The 18,488-nt window shown below is 33.2% G+C and overlaps 1 protein-coding gene across 1 annotated transcript; it reads right to left on the bottom strand.

Moving 5' to 3' along the window:
- Positions 1–4,722: 4,722 nt before the first annotated feature.
- On the bottom strand, positions 4,723–18,465 carry LOC129224188 (uncharacterized). Its single transcript, XM_054858609.1, has 5 exons — positions 18,306–18,465; positions 14,497–14,638; positions 12,474–12,619; positions 6,202–6,337; positions 4,723–5,068 (listed from the first exon to the last, which is right to left on the bottom strand). The coding sequence occupies exons 1-5, from the start codon at positions 18,337–18,339 to the stop codon at positions 4,813–4,815; spliced, it is 714 nt and encodes a 237-aa protein (XP_054714584.1). The 5' UTR covers positions 18,340–18,465; the 3' UTR covers positions 4,723–4,812.
- Between the last annotated feature and the right edge of the window lie 23 nt (positions 18,466–18,488).

The raw sequence follows: 18,488 nt of genomic DNA, 5'->3' as shown, positions 1-18,488 counted from the left end.
AGAAGGAGAAGAAAATAGAAAAGACGTAAACCCTCAATGAAGGAAATGATACTAAAGAAAACGATGCTATTTTCTACTGTCACACACTTGTTAGATGATAAGATGAATGACACGAGACAATATCTAAAATGCGTCGGTGTGACAGTCTATGACAAAGACAACTTTGAGTAACCTAACGGATGTTTAACAAAGAGTTTTTATTTTTTGTTATTTTGAAGACTTTAAGCATGATTAATGCAAATATATTACGATTGATCTCAGTTATCAATGTTAGAAGCTTATTTTGATTATTTAAAAGTGTTAAAGTTCTTAGGCCTTGTTATCCTACCATAGTATTGTAAGGCTTAGTGCCAAGGTTTAAAAAAATGCTTTATTTCATGCCAGTTTTCTTCAAAACTGGTGATTTTTATGTTAGTTTCCTGTAATAATTGATCTGTATGTTTAATTAATATTACAATGTGTTGATTCGGTTACATAGTTTTTATTTTATTTTAAATCTCCCATAGGTATGCCTTAATACCTGCATCTATCTTACATTACGGTGATCCAGTGACGGCTCGTGGGAGAGGCCCCTCCCCCCCAAAAAAATTAATACTTTTCATTTATCTTCCTTTTTTTGTGCGTACTTGCTTCAAATTGGAAAAAAACCGGATTGTATATGTGCGAACTTGGGGGATGGGGGGGGGGGTCAGGAATATTAAAAAAAAAAACTTTATTGCATTTTTCCCCCGAAATATGTATCCTAATTTTCTCATCTTTTCCTTCAAGAAAGATCGGCGCGAACCCTGCCGATCACTAACACAAGACATTTGTCTCAGGGCCTGTCCGTTTCCGTTTTCCCCTTTTTCTCCACAGCATTAGTAAGAACTATTCATCCAACAGAACTTCCTTGGTAGGGCGGAGACGATATTGTTTTCAACAGCAGTATTGTTTTAGGTTCTTTAGAACTTCTTCCTCCAAGAAAAAGAAAAAAAAAAGTGTGTGTGTTTTTTCCGTTCCTTATTTTTTTTTTTTCCAGTTATAAAGATTAACGCAAAAAGTCTTGTTCGTTGCCGTGTTTGAGCCTTTCAACTCGGATTAAAAACTACTCTTTCCATTTGCGTATAAGGAGTTTTACTCGGTATATATAAGTGGATTAAAAAAAAACTATCCACTTTTAAAACTCCAAACAAATCATGGAAAAGAACCTTTGAAGTTCGATAAGAGTCAAAAAAAAAAAAAAAAAAAACCTAGTCTGGAAAATCGTCTTGTCTTATTTCAACAACAAGAACATTCGGCAGGTTTCTTCTTTCCGAGCATTTCGAGGTCTTTTTATGCATTCTGTAACATCTGCTTCTAGCGAAAGAGCATTTTGCTCTTTGAAACTTCTAAAAACGTGTCTGAGAAACACAATGGTGCAGAAGAGATCTTAATTAAAAAAAAAAAAAAAAAGACGAAAAAGAAAAAAGAAATAATGATGTTAGGGTAAATCTTAATTTCTTTTAAAAAGAAATCTTTGAATTAAAAATTTTCAATCGGCTAATTGGCCAGCTAGTACCCCCCACCCCTGCCCACCCCGTCCTGTTTCTTTCTTATTTATTTATTTTTTTTTTTTTCATTTTTTTCCAAGTTCTTCTGAAAATAAAAGAGTCTCTCTTTCGAATTCCATCCCCCCTCCCGGCAAGAACCTTTCAGAATATTTCAACTTTCATTTCCAGATCTTGAATTCCGCAAAATTTCCAGGGAAAGTCTCCGAATACCTAAAAACATCGCTTAAAATTGCTTTCGAAAATCGCTTAAAATTGCGTTTTCGGAGCTTAAATTTCGAAAGATTGCTGTCCCTAATGTTACAAATATGGTCCTACAATCACGTTTTCAAGACTTCATTTTCAGACAATATTCGGGCAAGAGTTCCCGAACCGGCGTCATCATCGAAAAATAGGTCTTTTTAAACAGCCACTTATGAAAACTTGGAGTGGAATAGTCTCTGAACCCCTAGCCATAATATCATAGAATATTGTGCTTAAGCTTTTAGGACTTCAATTTTGAAAAAACTCCAGGGGAGAGCTCCAGAAGCCCTTCCCGTAAAAATCTTCATAGTTTGCCTACAATTGCGTTTTTGGAACTGCAATTTCGAAAAATTGTAGAGGGGAGAAGGAATTGATTTCTATTTATTAAAAAAAAAAGAAAAGAAAAAAGAAAAACGATCGGGGAAAGTCCCGGAGCTCCATCCCTTACCCTAACTTCAATAAATAGGGCCTATAACCGCATTTTATGGCTTCAATTTCTAGAAATTACCGCGGAGCCTCCTGTACCGTTTTCCCCCCTAACATCACCAAAGACAGTATAAAATTGCGTTTTCAAAACTACAATTTTCAAAATTGAGAGATTTAATGAGCAAATCAAATGAATCAAATTGACGAGATGTTTTAACTAGTTTTTTTAATTTTTTTGACTTTAGTTTTTTTTTTTAAATTTGGTTTATCTATTTCTATTTTGTTTATTTTAAAGCGAATACTGATCTGTATACTCATCTTCGTTAAACTAAACTAATGCATATTTTTTATATATTTCTCTAATCACAATATTTTTGCACTTTTGTAATTTGACCTTGCTTAAAATAAAAGTAATTTCACTCATTCAAAATAGTTAGTTATTAAAAGAATAAAAATAATGTTACTATTAGAACTATTTAATTAATATTGCTTTTTGGAATGTTTTTGTATTTATTTTGAAAATTCAGCAGGTAAAAGTGCTTTCTTGCAGCCCCATACCAGTACTGCAGCGCCGGAAAGTGTACTGGGCAAACGTGAGATTAATAATTTTTGTGTTGTATTTTGTAGCTTTTCCCTATTTGATTAATAAATTTTCTTTTTGAAACTTAGGGGGTGAAAGTGCAGCACCCTGCCGGCAACCATTGACATTGACATGAGATTAATGTCTTTCGTGATTTACTTAGTATACTAAGTGTTTTGTAGCTAGTTCTATGTTTTAAATGAATTTAATTTTATTTATAGAACACCAATAGTCATTTTAAGAAAGTTTAGATATTGAAATTTTATTAAAAACATTATATTTGTTTCCCTAGAAGAAACCGGGAGGGGGTGCACCTATGATCTGGCTCCCTCACTTTTTCAAGACACGAGGCGCCACTGCAGTGAAATGATGCTTCTTAGACATAAGAATTTCAAGCTGAAAATAAACACTTTAAACCTGTCAAGTCATATGTTTGACTATTTTAAGTTAATAAACTTTAGTTAAAAAGTTGAACTTATTCGAGTCATATTCTCATGTATTGCAAAATCTATTTACTATATTTCTTAAACTATCGCAGACTGCATTATAAGAGAGGAAGCTCTGTCTTCCTATGTATAATTTCCAAGTTTGTCTTCTGTCTATTTAAAATTCTGTTTCTGTACATTTTTTCAACGACACGTGCACTGTGTCATATTTTGTCATCGTAACAGTAATTAGTCACATAACACGTAATCATAGACTGCATACTTTGCTACAAACCTACAAATGATATTTCTGTATTAATATTTCTATTTACATTTTTGGGTGATCATATTTTAAATATAAATGTTTCGAAAGATATAATTGCCTCAGATACCTAATCAATGTCAACTTCTCACAAATTATAATAATAATAACCATTATAATCTTTCTCTATCATGTTAGAGGAACCGGAAAATAATCTCTATAAATTTTCAACCCATATACTTTAAAGTTTCATATTTATTCAGTATTGCAATAAATATTGTTTTCAACAGTATTTCGCCATTTGGTCACAGCAAATTTTTAGCCCCAGATCGATAAAAATGAATTGATTTTGGGAAAAATATCTGAAAATTGCCATTTGAGATGTTAGACTAATTTTCAAGTTATTTGTCGCATTGCGATAGCGATCGGAATAAAGGGAAATCAAATGATGCAGTTTCGGTCGAGTTCATTCCAGCGATTGAAGCAGAAAAAGCAATATTTTTGAAACATGTCTATGCAGGACCTCACTGCTGAAAACGAACCCTGAAAAATATGAATGAGGTTCGGGAATGTGAGATCGAAAATTTGATTTTCACCCACTGTACTCTCCCGACCTGGCGCCATCTGATTTCCCTTAAAGTTAATCGCTATGTGAAAAATAACTTAAATAATTGAATAATATCCATAACGCTGTGTCCAGATATATTCATTTAAACCAAATGATTTTTATCGATTCAAAATTGTCTAGATAGCAAAAAATTGTTAATAACAAATATATTACATCATGGATTTAAAATATAAATTTAACAAAAATGCATTTCTTTGAAGGAAAAAGAAAAAAAATCACCGCGATATTATTTCTCAGTTACAGGGGCTTTATAATGCCACCTGCAGGCTATAATAAGATCAGCAATAATATGAAAAATTTGTCAAAGCACATATTTTTACTATAATAAAGAAAGTCCCTTATCTTAAAGTAATTGTGTTCTCTGCTGTCTTGTAACCGTCACTTTTTTTATTTGCTTATCTATGCTTCTTAATAAAAGGCCTAGTCAACATTTCTATCTTAAGGGTTTTATAAGAAATAAAAATTCCTGCAAAAACGAGTAAAAATATTTAGTATACATATAAAACTGTTGGAACTAGTTTAAACTCAAAGTGTTTCTGCAGAGTTTTTCCCTTTTTTTTCTTAATTGTTGGGATAAATTGCAAAAAGTCTTTCGCACTTTCTATACACTAAATGCGGGAAAACCATTTGAAAACAAAAACATAAACATTTTATTCATTTAAACTTTAACAATTTTAACATGCTACATATCCGTGAGAAATACATTTTCCTTATCTTGACTTCTAGTCGAGCCAGTTTTTGAGAATATCTCTTATGAACTTATAAAACTGTGTTCCGTTGGCATCACTAGATGGTTTAGATCCTTCTGGGGGCAAGATGGCCTTGCATTTATCCTCCTCTCCCGTGTACCCACTGCATGCAACGTCTGGCAGTTGAGCGACAGCAGCACTGATAAGCTCTTGGGTTGCGTCTACAGCTTCTTTTCCGCAAGTGTCTGTGGTCAGCTTGAGGAATGAGTTGTAGAATTTTCGGTATCCGCTGGAAGAGAAAATAAAATCCTTTAAATTAGAAAAGGATAGATATATAGTATAAAGGGAAACCGCAAGGAATGGGTAAACGATGCATGTCGTCGATGTGTGTCGAGATTTTACCTTAAAAATATTTTTTGCTTGTTCAGTAGATGTAACAGCTTTAGACCCTTGTTTCTACATGTACTAGTCGAGCTAAAAATATTTCTTCATTATGTTCTTGCATACAAATTTGGTTGTTCCATTCCTCGCGTTTCGAAAGTAGAGTTTACTTGAATAAGATTGGGGGAGGGGGGGGGGAGATAGAAAACGAGACGGAAGAGAAAAATATACATAAACAGCAAGTTTCTCCAGAACTAAACGAGTTTACTTTCACGTACGTCAACATCGATCTTCTATCGGCAGCTGTATCCCTCTTTCTCAATAGTATTCTAGGCTTCATACTAACTCAAATATATCTTTTTTAAGTGTTCAAACGTTTTTCTTAAGCACACCATGACTCAACTTAAAGCCAAGAGAAAAAAAAGGCAATGTAAACACTATGTCAATATTCGATTCAGCGTTTGGAATTCAGGAACTTTTATTTTCAAGATGCATGGGGGCAGAAATGGAAGAATTAAATTATGCTAATGAATTACAAAAAAAAAAAAAAACTTTTAGAATAAAAATAAGTGTTAGTAAATGGTTAAAAATAAATTACTAAACAAGGTAAAATTTTTAAACAAGACTTTTGTTTCAAACAATTCAATTACTGTTCATGCGGGGGGAAAAAAATAAAATACAAAATATAATGTTAGTAGGGCACAAAGAAATTATTTTTTGTGCAATTTTCCACATTAATCTTTTTTAGCCGTGAAAAAAAAATAGATTAAATGCTTGTGGTTAGTAAAAAAAATGACTTCTTAGTAAAATCTCGTAAGAACAGAACATTTTGGTCTTTGTCTAGAAATTCAAAAATTAAACGAAAATTGAATAAATCATAGTTTAAACGATTTTTCAAGTATTTCTGAAACGACATGTGCTTCTAGAAAACGACTTATATAGGGATTAGACATTATTAAAAATGACTGAACTAATAGTAACAGCTAAAATTTTATTTGAATTTCACATTGGCAAACATTCATTTTTAATAATTTTACTTACCAGCATCCATAGTTAACAGCATCTGTCGCTTTAACATTTCTTGCGTTTTCCAAAACCGCTAACAAATACTCAATTTGAGTTTTTATTTCCTCCATATGCGAGACTTTATTTAAACATACAGAGTGAGTCATATATTCTGAAAGAAAAGAAAATAAACCAATTTGTAGCTTGTTTTAACAGATGTTTACTCTTTGTGTACACTTCAAACTAACATTTAAAAACTTATATTGATTAGTATTTTGAGCAATTTTTCCTTTATTAGGTATCGAGATGATTGTCTGGTTATGTGGTGAGTGTTGATCATTGGTCATTCGAGACGAACGACGTTCAGATGACGAAGAGATAAAACTGCTTAGAATCATTTTTTCTTTGGAAGAATAATTTAGTACTGTAAACGCGAATAATAGTACTAGAGTCCAATTTTCTATTTTTTTAAAAAACTATTTTACGTCTATTTACAATCAGGCATGGTAAAACCTTTTCGAGAAATTTTAATTTATATTAGTCTGCAATCCAAATTCATGTACGTATTTAAATTGATTTGAACTACTTAAATTGAAAGTAGTAAACAAGAATAATAAGAAAAAAATTAATTTGAATTTTGACATCTTGAATTCAAATTATGTTTTTCGCAATCACGAGTGTGTGTATGTAGGCGTGTGTGTTTGTGTGTGGGGGTATGTGTGTTTGCGTGTAGAGGGTATGTGTATGTGTGTGTAGGCATGTTAGTTTGTGTCTGTGTGCTGGCATACGTGTGTGGGTAGTTGTGTGTATGAATGTGTGTGGGGGGGGATATGTGTGTGTAGGCATATCTGTTTGTGTCTGTGTGCAGGCATGAATGTGTGGGTAGTTGTGTGTATGTGTGTGTATGTGTAGGTGTCTGTATGTATGCATGAATGTGTGAGTAGTTATGTGTATGTATGTGCGTATGTTTTTGTGTGTATGTGTAGGTGTCTGTATGTATGCATGTGTATGTGTGTAGGTGTATGTGTGTGCATGTGTTTGTGGGTGTGTCTATGTGTACGTGTGTGTGTGTAGTTGTGTATGTATGCGTATGTGTGTGCATGTGTTTGTGAGTGTGTGTATGTGTGTGCATGTGTTTGTGAGTGTGTGTATGTGTGCGTGTGTGTGTGTAGTTGTGTATGTATGCGCGTGTGTGTAGGACATGGATGCAACCTGGAGACGGGTTTCGCTATAGGAGCAGCATCGTGAGGACCCGGTCGACGGTGATGGTGCGGAGGGTGGCGGTGGGAAAATAAAATCAAAGGACATCAAAAACAGTCAAATGAGAACAATAAGCAATCGTGATTGCTCGAAAAATAAGTTAAATGACTGTAAAAGTTTTAGTGTTTAATCACTGGCATGCGGGTAATATTTAAGTATCAAACATCCTTACACTAAGGAATGAATACATACCTTTGTGCGGTAAAGTAAATGGTGATCAACAACGTTTTGACGCACAAAATTAGCAGTAATCAGCTAATTTTGTGCTTCAAAACATTGTTGATCACCATTTACACACTAGCTTAGATTATAGCTACATTACCCATCCATATACTGCCGCGTGCAGGTAAACGGCAGTATCTGCAGAAATGAATTTTCGAGATATTTGACGAAATGTGTGGAATTAGACGATTTTTTTCGCGCCTTCTTTTCAACGGAAACCAAATAAGCGAGCTTGTACAATAAAGATAACGTACAATATATGACAAAAATGCAAAAGAATGAAAAGTGAAAAAGTTGCAGTTACTGCCCTTTACCTGCACACGGCAGTTACAATGTGATATTTTCTATACTTTAGATGACAAATATCAATTTAAGCGTTAAAGGAAAACTAATATCGACAGGCTTTAAGATGTTCTAAACTTGGTCCAATGTACACTACCCACGGAACTAAGGTACACCCCTCGTATTGTACCTTGTTCCATTGATAATTTTTTGATTTTTTATAATTGTGAACTGACATACTTCAGTTGAAATTCTTTAAAAAAAATGTTTTTTATGAAAGGCTTATATATCGATATGGAATTTTTAATATTTTATTAACTATAAGTACACACTTAATGGGTTAAAATTACAAGAAAAAATAAGATCAAGGTACCCCTTAACTTCCGCTATGGGAGTATATATCAAACAATCACATACAACAATGGGATGATATATCAAACCGTTATTCTAAGGCTTAAATGCCATAACTGTTGCTCTAAGGAAATAGACAAGAGCTTTGCTTAAATCGTAGCTTCGAAAGAGAAATTCTGATTTACCTTTCATAAGGCTTAAAGTTTTATGTTCATTGAACTATTATGTAAAATATATTTAGAATGGCTACTAAAGTACATATATTGAACGATTTTGAAATGTTGTACATGTTTTTTACTATAATTTATATCTATTTATATCTCTTTGCAATTATGAATTAGCTATGTACGGAAATTAGTAACTGCTGAAGAAGAAATCTCAAAAATTCAGCGGATTAAAGAAAGATGCCATTTGAGTCCCTCATATCCTGTGTGTGCTATGTTGTTTCATAAATCTCTCCATCTCACTCCATGACTAATTTAAATTCAAGACAATGGAAAAGTATTATGGAATAACATCTTTTTGCTGCTGTTTAATGGAAAATGTATGCAAAGTAATAATGTAAAGAACCACTTTCTATCCTGAGTACTTAATATTCATAATGGTTCACTAGTTTTTAATGTGTAGAAATATGAGTGCAATAAAACCAATAATTCCAACCGTTTTCTTTGTCTTTTACATGATTAGTTGTGTCTGGTTCAAATGACAAGGTGAAAACAATGTATAACAGATTGGATTATGATGTAAGAACAAGGAAAAAGTAAAACCTGTCAAAATTCAAAAATAAAAATTTAGCTGGTTTAAGTGGATAATTTCTTCCTCTAAAAGATATTTAACAATGAAGGATAAATTTAGTGTTTCCTTAAAATGGCTTTTGAATAAGAAAGTTCACAGAAATTTCACTTAAAATTATATATCTGGAGTGTAAAGGAAGATCAAAAAAAAAAAGCTGAATCGTCAAATAAAAAGGAAATGCATCTATATATGTGTTGCTTAATCTACTGGCATTGAGAATTTCCCCCCAGACATCGTCAAAGAATTTTAACATATTTCCTTTTCTTCCCATTAGTCTTTCTCAACTGTAATCAGACAAGCATGTGTCTGAGGGATATGTGGACGTTATTTGTTTTAATCTAGCAAATGTGTATATGTTACGGTAAATGTGACGAATCCGATGATTATGCAAATAATCCTCGAAAATGGTAATTCACAACCACCTGGGATTCACAGCTTAAAATTGGTAAATGGGATAAACTATTATATGTTTAGCAATATTTTTCCATTTTTTCGTTTAATTTACATAATCCCCGACTCGAATGGGGATGTAATAAAAGTGGATTACTTTACCGAAATTCGTTCTGTTTAGGCAGATACTTGGCTTTGGAGCTGCTCACAAATGATGTGCCGCTTTAAAGGGGGGATGAAGGTAGTGAAACTGTGAAAGTTTGCAATAAGAAGAGAAAGGAGTTTGCAGTCTGACTTCTTATAACTTTTATAAGGATATGCTGACCAAAAATTGCATGACGGGTGACAAGGGAGAGGAGAGAGGGGGGGAGGTGAAGTGTCGCACTTTGTGACAATGCGAGAAGGGGGGTTATAAATGCTAATCATTGTGACAGCATTTATAAACAACCCAAGTTGAAAAATAAATATATAAAAAATAAAGTAGCAAAAGTATTTTTGGTGGAAATGAAAAAGAAAAAAAATGAGAAGCATTTTTTTGTAAAAGTTTTGAAATATTTCGGAGGTTGTTTGAACCGTAAAAACCCACTTCTTGTATACAGCCCTGTATGCGATTAAAAGTGCTTCTGAATGTTTGGTGAACTTACATTTTCCTCTCAAGCAGATCCAGAAATACGAGTTACAAATTGTTTTCCTTCTCATGCGAATGGTTTCTATAAACGTATATTTATAAACTTCTGTTTCCCAGCAATTTTCTATGCGCAATTTAGGCGTTCAGATATACCCCACAAGTACTGTACTTTGGATAAATGGAAACAGCTAAGTTTGATTCATCCTATATTTTAAAAACTTTGATGAAAATCATTCTTTTTGTGAGTGGTTTACATAAAATCAGCACACAGGGGCGTAGCTAAGGGGGGGGTTTTGGGGACAAAACCCCCCCCGAAAAGTTAGTCTCAAAAAAAAGAGAAAAAGAAGAGAGAAGAGAAAGAAAAAAAAAGAAGAAAAGGAAAAAATTCCAAGCGATTATATATATATATATATATATATATATATATATATATATATATATATATATATATATATATATATATATATATATATATATATATATATATATATATATATATATATATATATATATATATATATATATAAAAGAAGTAACCCCCCCCGAAAGTCGGGGCTAGCTACGCCACTGTCAGCACATAATTTTTTTTGTATGATTTTTCTTTTTAAATGACTACAGATAACATTTCAAGAACTATTTAAGCTTTTAAAATGATAGTTTGGAGTGCGATTAGGGGGCCATTCATTAATTACGTAAGGGACCTGAGGGGGAGGGGGTTAAAAAAATCTCTCCATACCCTTACTTGGGAAGGGGAGGGGGGGGTCAGACCCTTTCCTATGTAATATTTAAGTCAGTATTCTATATTAGAAATCGCGCGGTTTAGAGGTCTGCTAGGGATCATATTTTATTAGCTTCAGGAAGGTAAAAACGTATTAGGATGAACTATTTTTACTTGTTTTTCATAAAATCGCACTGGCATGTCTTATTTTTAATTAGTATCGCATTATATACAAAAAATATTTGTCGAAAAAACATTCAGTCTAGATCCCTTTTCGTAAATATTTCTTTACAATGATGATTTTTTTTAAAAAAAACTTAATTGTAGTGAATTCACAACTCCAGTAAACCATAGAGGATGCTGCAGCCACTGTCTAATGGTGGATGAAAATGGTAAAACAAACAAATGCCGAAACTTAAAACGTGCTTTGAAGCTTAGTGAATAACAGTAATTTTTTATCGTGTTTGTAGGAAGCTTTATTTTCTTTTCTTCTGAAATCATATTACACCACAAACTGTCTAAAGCCTTTAATTTACCCCAAAGAAAACGCGTGGAATGGAATGTTTTACCTTTTTCGGTAGTAGTGTTAATCACCGCAAGGTAGCGTATTCGAGCTCCGGGGTTGCGAATTTAATAACGATTCCAGCGACGTAAGAATTGTTATTTTATTATTTTGAAAATCAAAATGGAATCTTACGTAAGATAGGGAGGGGGGGGATTTCACTTACCCTTAGATGGGGGAGGTGGGGTCAAAAATTACCAAAACCAATCTTACGTAATTAAGGAATGGCCCCTTACATGCCTAAATGCATCTCACGGAAAAATAAACGGCGCTCCTTCATGCCAAAGGAAACAAGCTGGTGTAAAAGTCAACGTTATTTCACTCTCTAACATTAGTCATATTTTTCATACCCAGTAGCTCTCAGATAGTGTAGTCTCGAGCACTATGCACATATCTATGTCTCAACTCATTCAAAGGAAAGGGACGGGTCTAAAGTTAAAACATTGAAATTCTGTTTCCTTCACTCCTGCAGACTCTACTCATAGTTTTGTTCTTACTAAGATTTCAAAGCAAACGACTCTTTTCCGCGTATACGAAGTGTACTTAATCAAGAATGTTTCAAACTACTGCAGATAATCAAAATTAATGCCTGAATCTAAAGTTGAAGCACTGAAATTCTGTTTCCCTTTTCCCCAGTTGAACCTATTCATAGTTTTCTTTTTACTAAGATTTTAAATCATACGATTCTTTTCTATACATGTAGTGTACTAAGTCAGCGATGTTTCAAATTACTCCAGAAAATCAAAGTTATTGCCTGTATTTAAAGTTTAAAATTGAAATTCTGTCTCCATTTCCCCTGCTGAGCCAACTTGTAGTTTTGCTTTTACTAAGATTTTAAATCATGCGACTCTTTTCTGTATACAAAGTGTAATAAGACAGCAATGTTTCACATTTCTCCAGAAAATTAAAGTTATTGCCTGTATATAAAGTTGAAACATTGAAAGTATGTTTCCTTTACCCCTGCTGGTTCTACTCGTTGTTTTGTTTTCAAAAAAAAAAAAAAAAGTCATACGACTCCTTTAGTAATGTTCAAGTTACTCCAGAGACTAAAAGTTAATCCATGAAATTTATCAATAGAGATTTTTAAATAGGTAACTTACTTCCTCTTGAAGCAGATCCTTTCGTGCAGAAGTCTTTCTGAAGATCCAATGCACCTTCGACAACTAACAGGACGACTTCTTTTTCCAACGGAGTCATACAACTTTCTCTAAACTTTATTGCACAATCAAAAGCTTTTGTAATTTCTCTAAATTTAAAAAGTTCAGAATAAGTCTAATTGTTTATGTTACTTACAAGAATAAACTTCCAACGTATATTTAAAGCATAAAAAAGGCACATTTATAAGTTCTTTTAACAGTGTCAGATTAAATAACACAATGTTTGGGGAACAATAAAAATTTTAATCGAACTATATACATCAAAGAACATTAATTTCCTTAACCATTTTAAAGATACTAATGCATGAGTTCATACAACATTTAAGGCATATCTATGCTCAAAATAGTGGACAAAGGATTTTTTTAAAGTTCGATCCTGTGCTTTTCGTTACTTCTGCACATTTATTAATGTTTCTACTGTTTAAAAACCGAGTTGCATTTTGGAAACACCGAAACAGTTAACTGTTCAGATCATTTCTGATAAAGTACGTGTACAGTGATTAGGCAAGTACTGTTGCAATGAATAACAATGATGGGACTAAATAGAGGTAGGGGGGGGGACGTTTGATTTAAACATAATTTAACATTTGAATTCTGTATTTTATAGACAATATCTACGTTCCTGCTTTTTTAGTTTTTGATTTATTTTTGTACTACGACTGCAGTATGCTCAATTAGATGTCAATAAGACTTTTGTGCGAAAACATATGAAAACTTTATACAGGGTGTCCTGAAAAAGACTGACTGTTTTCAAAAATTTATAACGGGAAAATGGTTAATGATAAAAAAAATAAATAAATAAATTCATGCAGAATATTAAATTCATGTGGTGGGCCGTAAGTTTCGTCCCTCAGAGCTCCAAATTTTAGTTCAAAATATTTTCAACAGATGGCGCAGTAGGTAGTAAGTTTCTAAGTCAAAAAATAATAATTGGAATTCACCGATTTTCCTCCGATTGCAACATGTGGTTGCATCCGGCGGCAGGTATTTTGAAAATATTTGTGCGTAGTTTTGTTTATTTGAAACATTTTTCGAAAAACTATGATGTAATTTTCTGTTTTTTCTTGATTTACGGTCTTACAATCCGCACCGCCATCTATTAGAAAATTCTTGAACCAAATTTTAGGACTCTGGAGGACGAAACTTACGGCCCACCATATGAGTTTTCTGCAAAAAATATTTTTTCATCATTAACCATTTTCCTGTTATAAATTTTTGAAAACAATCAGTCTTTTCAGGACACCATGTAATTGGTTGTACAAAAATTGAACACTTTAACAAGAAACATTTAAAAATAAACTTTCGAAGTAAAGTAAAAAAAACAAAAACAAAAAACATAAAATAATAATAAGGTCATAAAACAGGCAAAATATATTGCAAGTTCGAAGCTATATGACTCCAGACGAATTTATTTCTGTTTAAAATTATTAAACACATATTGAGAATTAAACTTATTAGTCCTATTCTTAGCAAATTAATCGTTTTTTGAACGTGGTCTATTCGAAGTGACTTGTCTTTGAATGTATGCGGGTTTTTTTTTTTTTTTTTTGTCAACAAGCTGCAACGTTTTTGATTAGTGCAAGTACATACAATATGTAAACCTCCTCAGTTTTCTTTTTTTACGAAACATTGTATTGTACTAAATAAATGATTTTGCAATGCTGAAATTAATATTTGAGAATTTACTATTACATTTCGTTACTATCTATTCATTCAGTACATATGTACTTAAAAACAGGTAATATTATAAAAACAGGACTGTGCTATTATTTAGTCTATGAGCTGTCATTGGTGCACACACAAATAAATAAATAAATACATGAAACTTGCTTTTAGAATCGTCGGATCTAAGATGCGGAAATGTGTCAAATAAAATGAAAAGCGTACATGATTTCCTATTTTGAGTCATTCATGTTAACTGCTTTAAATTTTCAATGTATGCATAAAAACTCAACGAGTTACTTACGTGCACATAGCATCCACATCTTGTTCTGTTTCTGGAATAGACTTAGGTGGGAGTGAATGCAACCAATCGATTCCAATTTGTACACATCCCATCAATTCAGACATATGGCACGGTGGATCGGCAAGAATGGGAGCTGATATCGCTGAAATGATACATTCAGTTAATGTTCACGTATTTCCCAAAGAACTTGAAAGCCAGTTATAAAAACACATGTTCAACATTTTGCTCATTAAATATTTTATATTACCTTCACTAGGCTAAAACTAAATGTGATTTTTTTTGCCCCTATTTCAATAACATATTATGTGCATTATTATACAAATGATTTTGTGTAAAGACATGAAATTTCTACACCAAATATCTCTATTTATGACCATGTACTAGGTATATGTGCTCGAATCAGCCTCAAAAATGCCGAATCCAGAAACGAAGAACTAAGAACTAACTTGTAGTTGAGCTCCTACACTAAGTATTATCTCGTAGTTCGGCAGTTAACGTGCTATGAGAGGTAATGACCCACAATCAGTACCGGAACGGGGGGGGGGGGGCGGAGCAGTGGCAATTGCTCCGGGCGACAACTTCTGGGTTATATATATTTCCGAATTTTAATAAAAAATCTTGAAAGAAGATGTGTAAGGGCAGCAGCTGTTTTAAGTTTTTACACTGGCTCGTAAAAATTGACGATTTGGAACTGGATCAACCCCCTGGGACCGCGTTTGCGTATCATTATCGTTATCGTCGGCTGAGTCACATAACAAAGTTTTTCTCCTGTTGCGGTTGGGGTTGATCCATAACAGTCGTTATAGTATTTAGAAAACTCGAGTATTACTACAGGCACTATGACTGACAACCAAGTGACCTGCTGCATCTAGATTATAAGCCCTCCCTCCCTTTCTCCCGCGTGGTTCAACTTCAGTCTTTTTTTTTTCCAGGAAGAATTTCTTTTTAATTACTGATTAAATGTATATGCAAAACTCATACAAAAAAACCATGTTAATAATCATGGACATTACTTGTGATGCGTTTCAATATTTATTAATTTATTGAAAAAGTAGAAAATCGCCCGTCAAGGTATGACCCGTGAAAATTGCTTCTACATTTGAACGAAGTCAATTGCCTGTTGGGCGACATTTTGATAGTTAAAATTGTAACCCTAACTCCAGTGTATTAACCCTAAACACCAGTGGATAACGTTCATTGTTGACCATTTTTTCCTTTTTTCATTCCCCTGAAATGACACAGTCTTATCAGTAAAACTGTTAAGCTACCGGATCATGTTCATTATTGTCACAATAAAGCGTTTCCTTGTATGCTAAACATTACCAAAACAATCAAATTATCATGCCGTGGTGTAAGTTTCATTGTTGAAACACGCACGTTACTCGATCATCGGCTATATGAAGATGAATTAATAACTTACACTGACTTTTTTGGTCCCTTACATATAACTAATTTTTCGTTAGTTCAATGTGTTGAAGAGAACACGGGTACATGGTTTTTACCAATCATGCCATTTCGCGGTGAAGAAATAGACTCAAGCTTGATTTGTTTTAATTAAGGCTGTGGAGTCGGAGTCGGAGTCGATGAGTCGGACTCGGACTGGTTTTGGGGTAAAGGAGTCGGAGTCGGAGTCGTTAGAAAGCATGCCGACTCCGACTCCGAGCTTCTTTTTTTTCTTTCATTTTCACTGACCCTCCATGCATTTTTTAAAAACTGACTAACAATTGAAATGTTAGGCAGCAAAACATGTATAAATAGCTACTAAGGAGAAAATAACTGCCATTATGGCAATCAGCTAGCTTGAGTGCTTACCGAACTTTCTGTAGCCGTCCCTCAGTTTGCTTGCTTTTTTAATTAACTACTAGCAACTGTCAGCAAACGGTTTTGTTGCCTAACATTTTCAAGTAATCACTTTCAAATAAAAATAGAAATATAGTGTTTTGTTCGATCTCAGTTATAAAATAGTAAAAGGAACGTAACAATTTAGTAAGTCGAGACCCGTAGCTCAGGGGGAAACTTTTGAGGGTGATCGGCAAATTCAAATAAGGTCTGGCGCGAAAGCACGAATCCAAAAGATCCGATGAAATAATCTTTTTTTTTTCTTTGTTAAATTGTCTCTATTTCTATAAGCTTGGTTCTCAATAAAAAGTATAGAACAAAATAAGTGTAAATAATTACCTGATTACAACACTCAATACTTGCAGTTAATCTTAAAATCTTCATATTAATCTTTCTAAAGCAGCCAATAAAATTTAAATTAAAAAAATTAGCGAAGAAGAAAGATAGGTATAGTAAAAGCTATTCGTACAAATTTGTATACCGCCGCATTTCGTGTAAAATTAGCTCCTGACGTATGTGTCCTATTTTTGTTGAAATTTTATTGATGAAATATAATTCAAAATATATTCGTGAAAATTTTCAGAATTAAAGTATTTAAATTTTTTCAAACTCTGAAATTAACTTTGGGTGTCACCTACCAGATGGGTGTCACCCGGGCCAAACCACCCCCTCTCAAGAACTTGGACTTTGAAAAAAAGCTCTTTGAAGAGTTGCAGCTTTCGAAAATTGAAAGCACACGATTTGATCAATATCTATTTGTTAAACATTAAAAAGGGGGGGGGGGCAAATTACAGCTAATCCTTTTCAATTTTTTAAAGGGATTTTTAAGTCACCTCACTTTTAAACTCGTAACTATTGGAAAATTTGATTTTTAAATTGAATTTATAACGTTGGTATGCGTCTTGGGTTTACAATAAAAAACAAAATGCGAAATTTTCATAAAAAGAATTAATATTTTAATCTATGTTTAGAGGTTTTCCCCCTTCCCCTAAAGGGAGAGAGGGAAATAAAAAAGTACAGTAAAAAAAAAAAAAGAAAAAAAAAAAACAGGAGTCGGAGTCGGGCGTTTCAAAATCCAAGAGTCGGAGTCAGGGTCGGAGTCGGCTATTTTCCTTCCGACTCCGCAGCCCTGGTTTTTAACACGGGTAATTTTTTTAAGAAATGCCTAAAATATTGATTAACTAGGATTCCGTATCTTGCAAAAACACTCAATTACATTTCTTACTGTATAACCATGCATTAGGTTTAAAGTACACTTAGCGCAGGGGTTGGAATTTCGGGTGGAGGGTGGGGTCGTACAGTTCTATAAACGTCCAGGTATAACCAGGTATAAACAGTACAGGTATATAAACGTCCGTATTTAATTTGGTAATATATGTTAAAACCTAATGAGGTTTCAACCTTTTCCTATTGAGTAAGTAAATGAAATGAACAGTTTCTCTTTGCCCCGTATGCATTTGACTAACTGTACAAGGCATTTAAAATACAAATGGGCTTGATATTAAACAAATAAATACTACACCGAGTATTATTAGGTCTCAATTAATATTTAAAATGTTAATAACATAAACTTTATCATTTGAAAATAACAAGAATAATTATTGACTTACATCAAAATATTACACTATGAGTTTCATTTTTAAAAAAATGCTCGCATTATCGTATTCTTTGAACTTCAGAGATATATTTTTTTTCTTGACTGGAATGGACAACGTGTGTTACTACACAGTTAAAATATTACTGGATAGGGGACATTAAAAGCAGGGAAAATATTACACCCTTTCATTTTACCCCCATTTTCCCCTACCATACAATAAAGAATTCTTGACTTTGAAAAAAATCTTAAATTACAACAAACAACATTTCAGTTTTTAAATAGGTAAATAAATGTTTAGATTTCAATCCAAACTGCTTTGCATTTGAAATATATTTGCATAAATTCAACAATATCAATTAAGAAAAATCCTTACCCAGTAAAAATCCCGCACAAAAAAGGAGCTTCATCTTTCACGGCGGAAGTTATCAGTGACAAAATAACAACGAGTGTCCCGACTCCGATGATTTTAAAGAGGTATCATTACTTCTTTTATATGAATGACGACAGATCTCCTGGAATCAAAGGCAGGAAAAATCACAAAGCTTTCCTCACCAAA

The sequence above is a fragment of the Uloborus diversus genome, chromosome 1 (assembly GCF_026930045.1).
Source record: "Uloborus diversus isolate 005 chromosome 1, Udiv.v.3.1, whole genome shotgun sequence".
Lineage (NCBI taxonomy): Eukaryota > Metazoa > Arthropoda > Arachnida > Araneae > Uloboridae > Uloborus > Uloborus diversus.
This window is presented reverse-complemented; position numbering and strand designations above follow the sequence as displayed.

Excerpts from the sequence above, each read along its gene's own strand:
- LOC129224188 (XM_054858609.1), bottom strand. The coding sequence starts at position 18,339 with ATGAAGCTCCTTTTTTGTGCGGGATTTTTACTGG. Across the intron at positions 12,620-14,496 it reads GATGTGGATGCTATGTGCAC|AGAAATTACAAAAGCTTTTG; the intron begins GTAAGTAACTCG and ends TTTTAAATTTAG. Across the intron at positions 6,338-12,473 it reads AGGATCTGCTTCAAGAGGAA|AATATATGACTCACTCTGTA; the intron begins GTAAGTTACCTA and ends CTTTTCTTTCAG.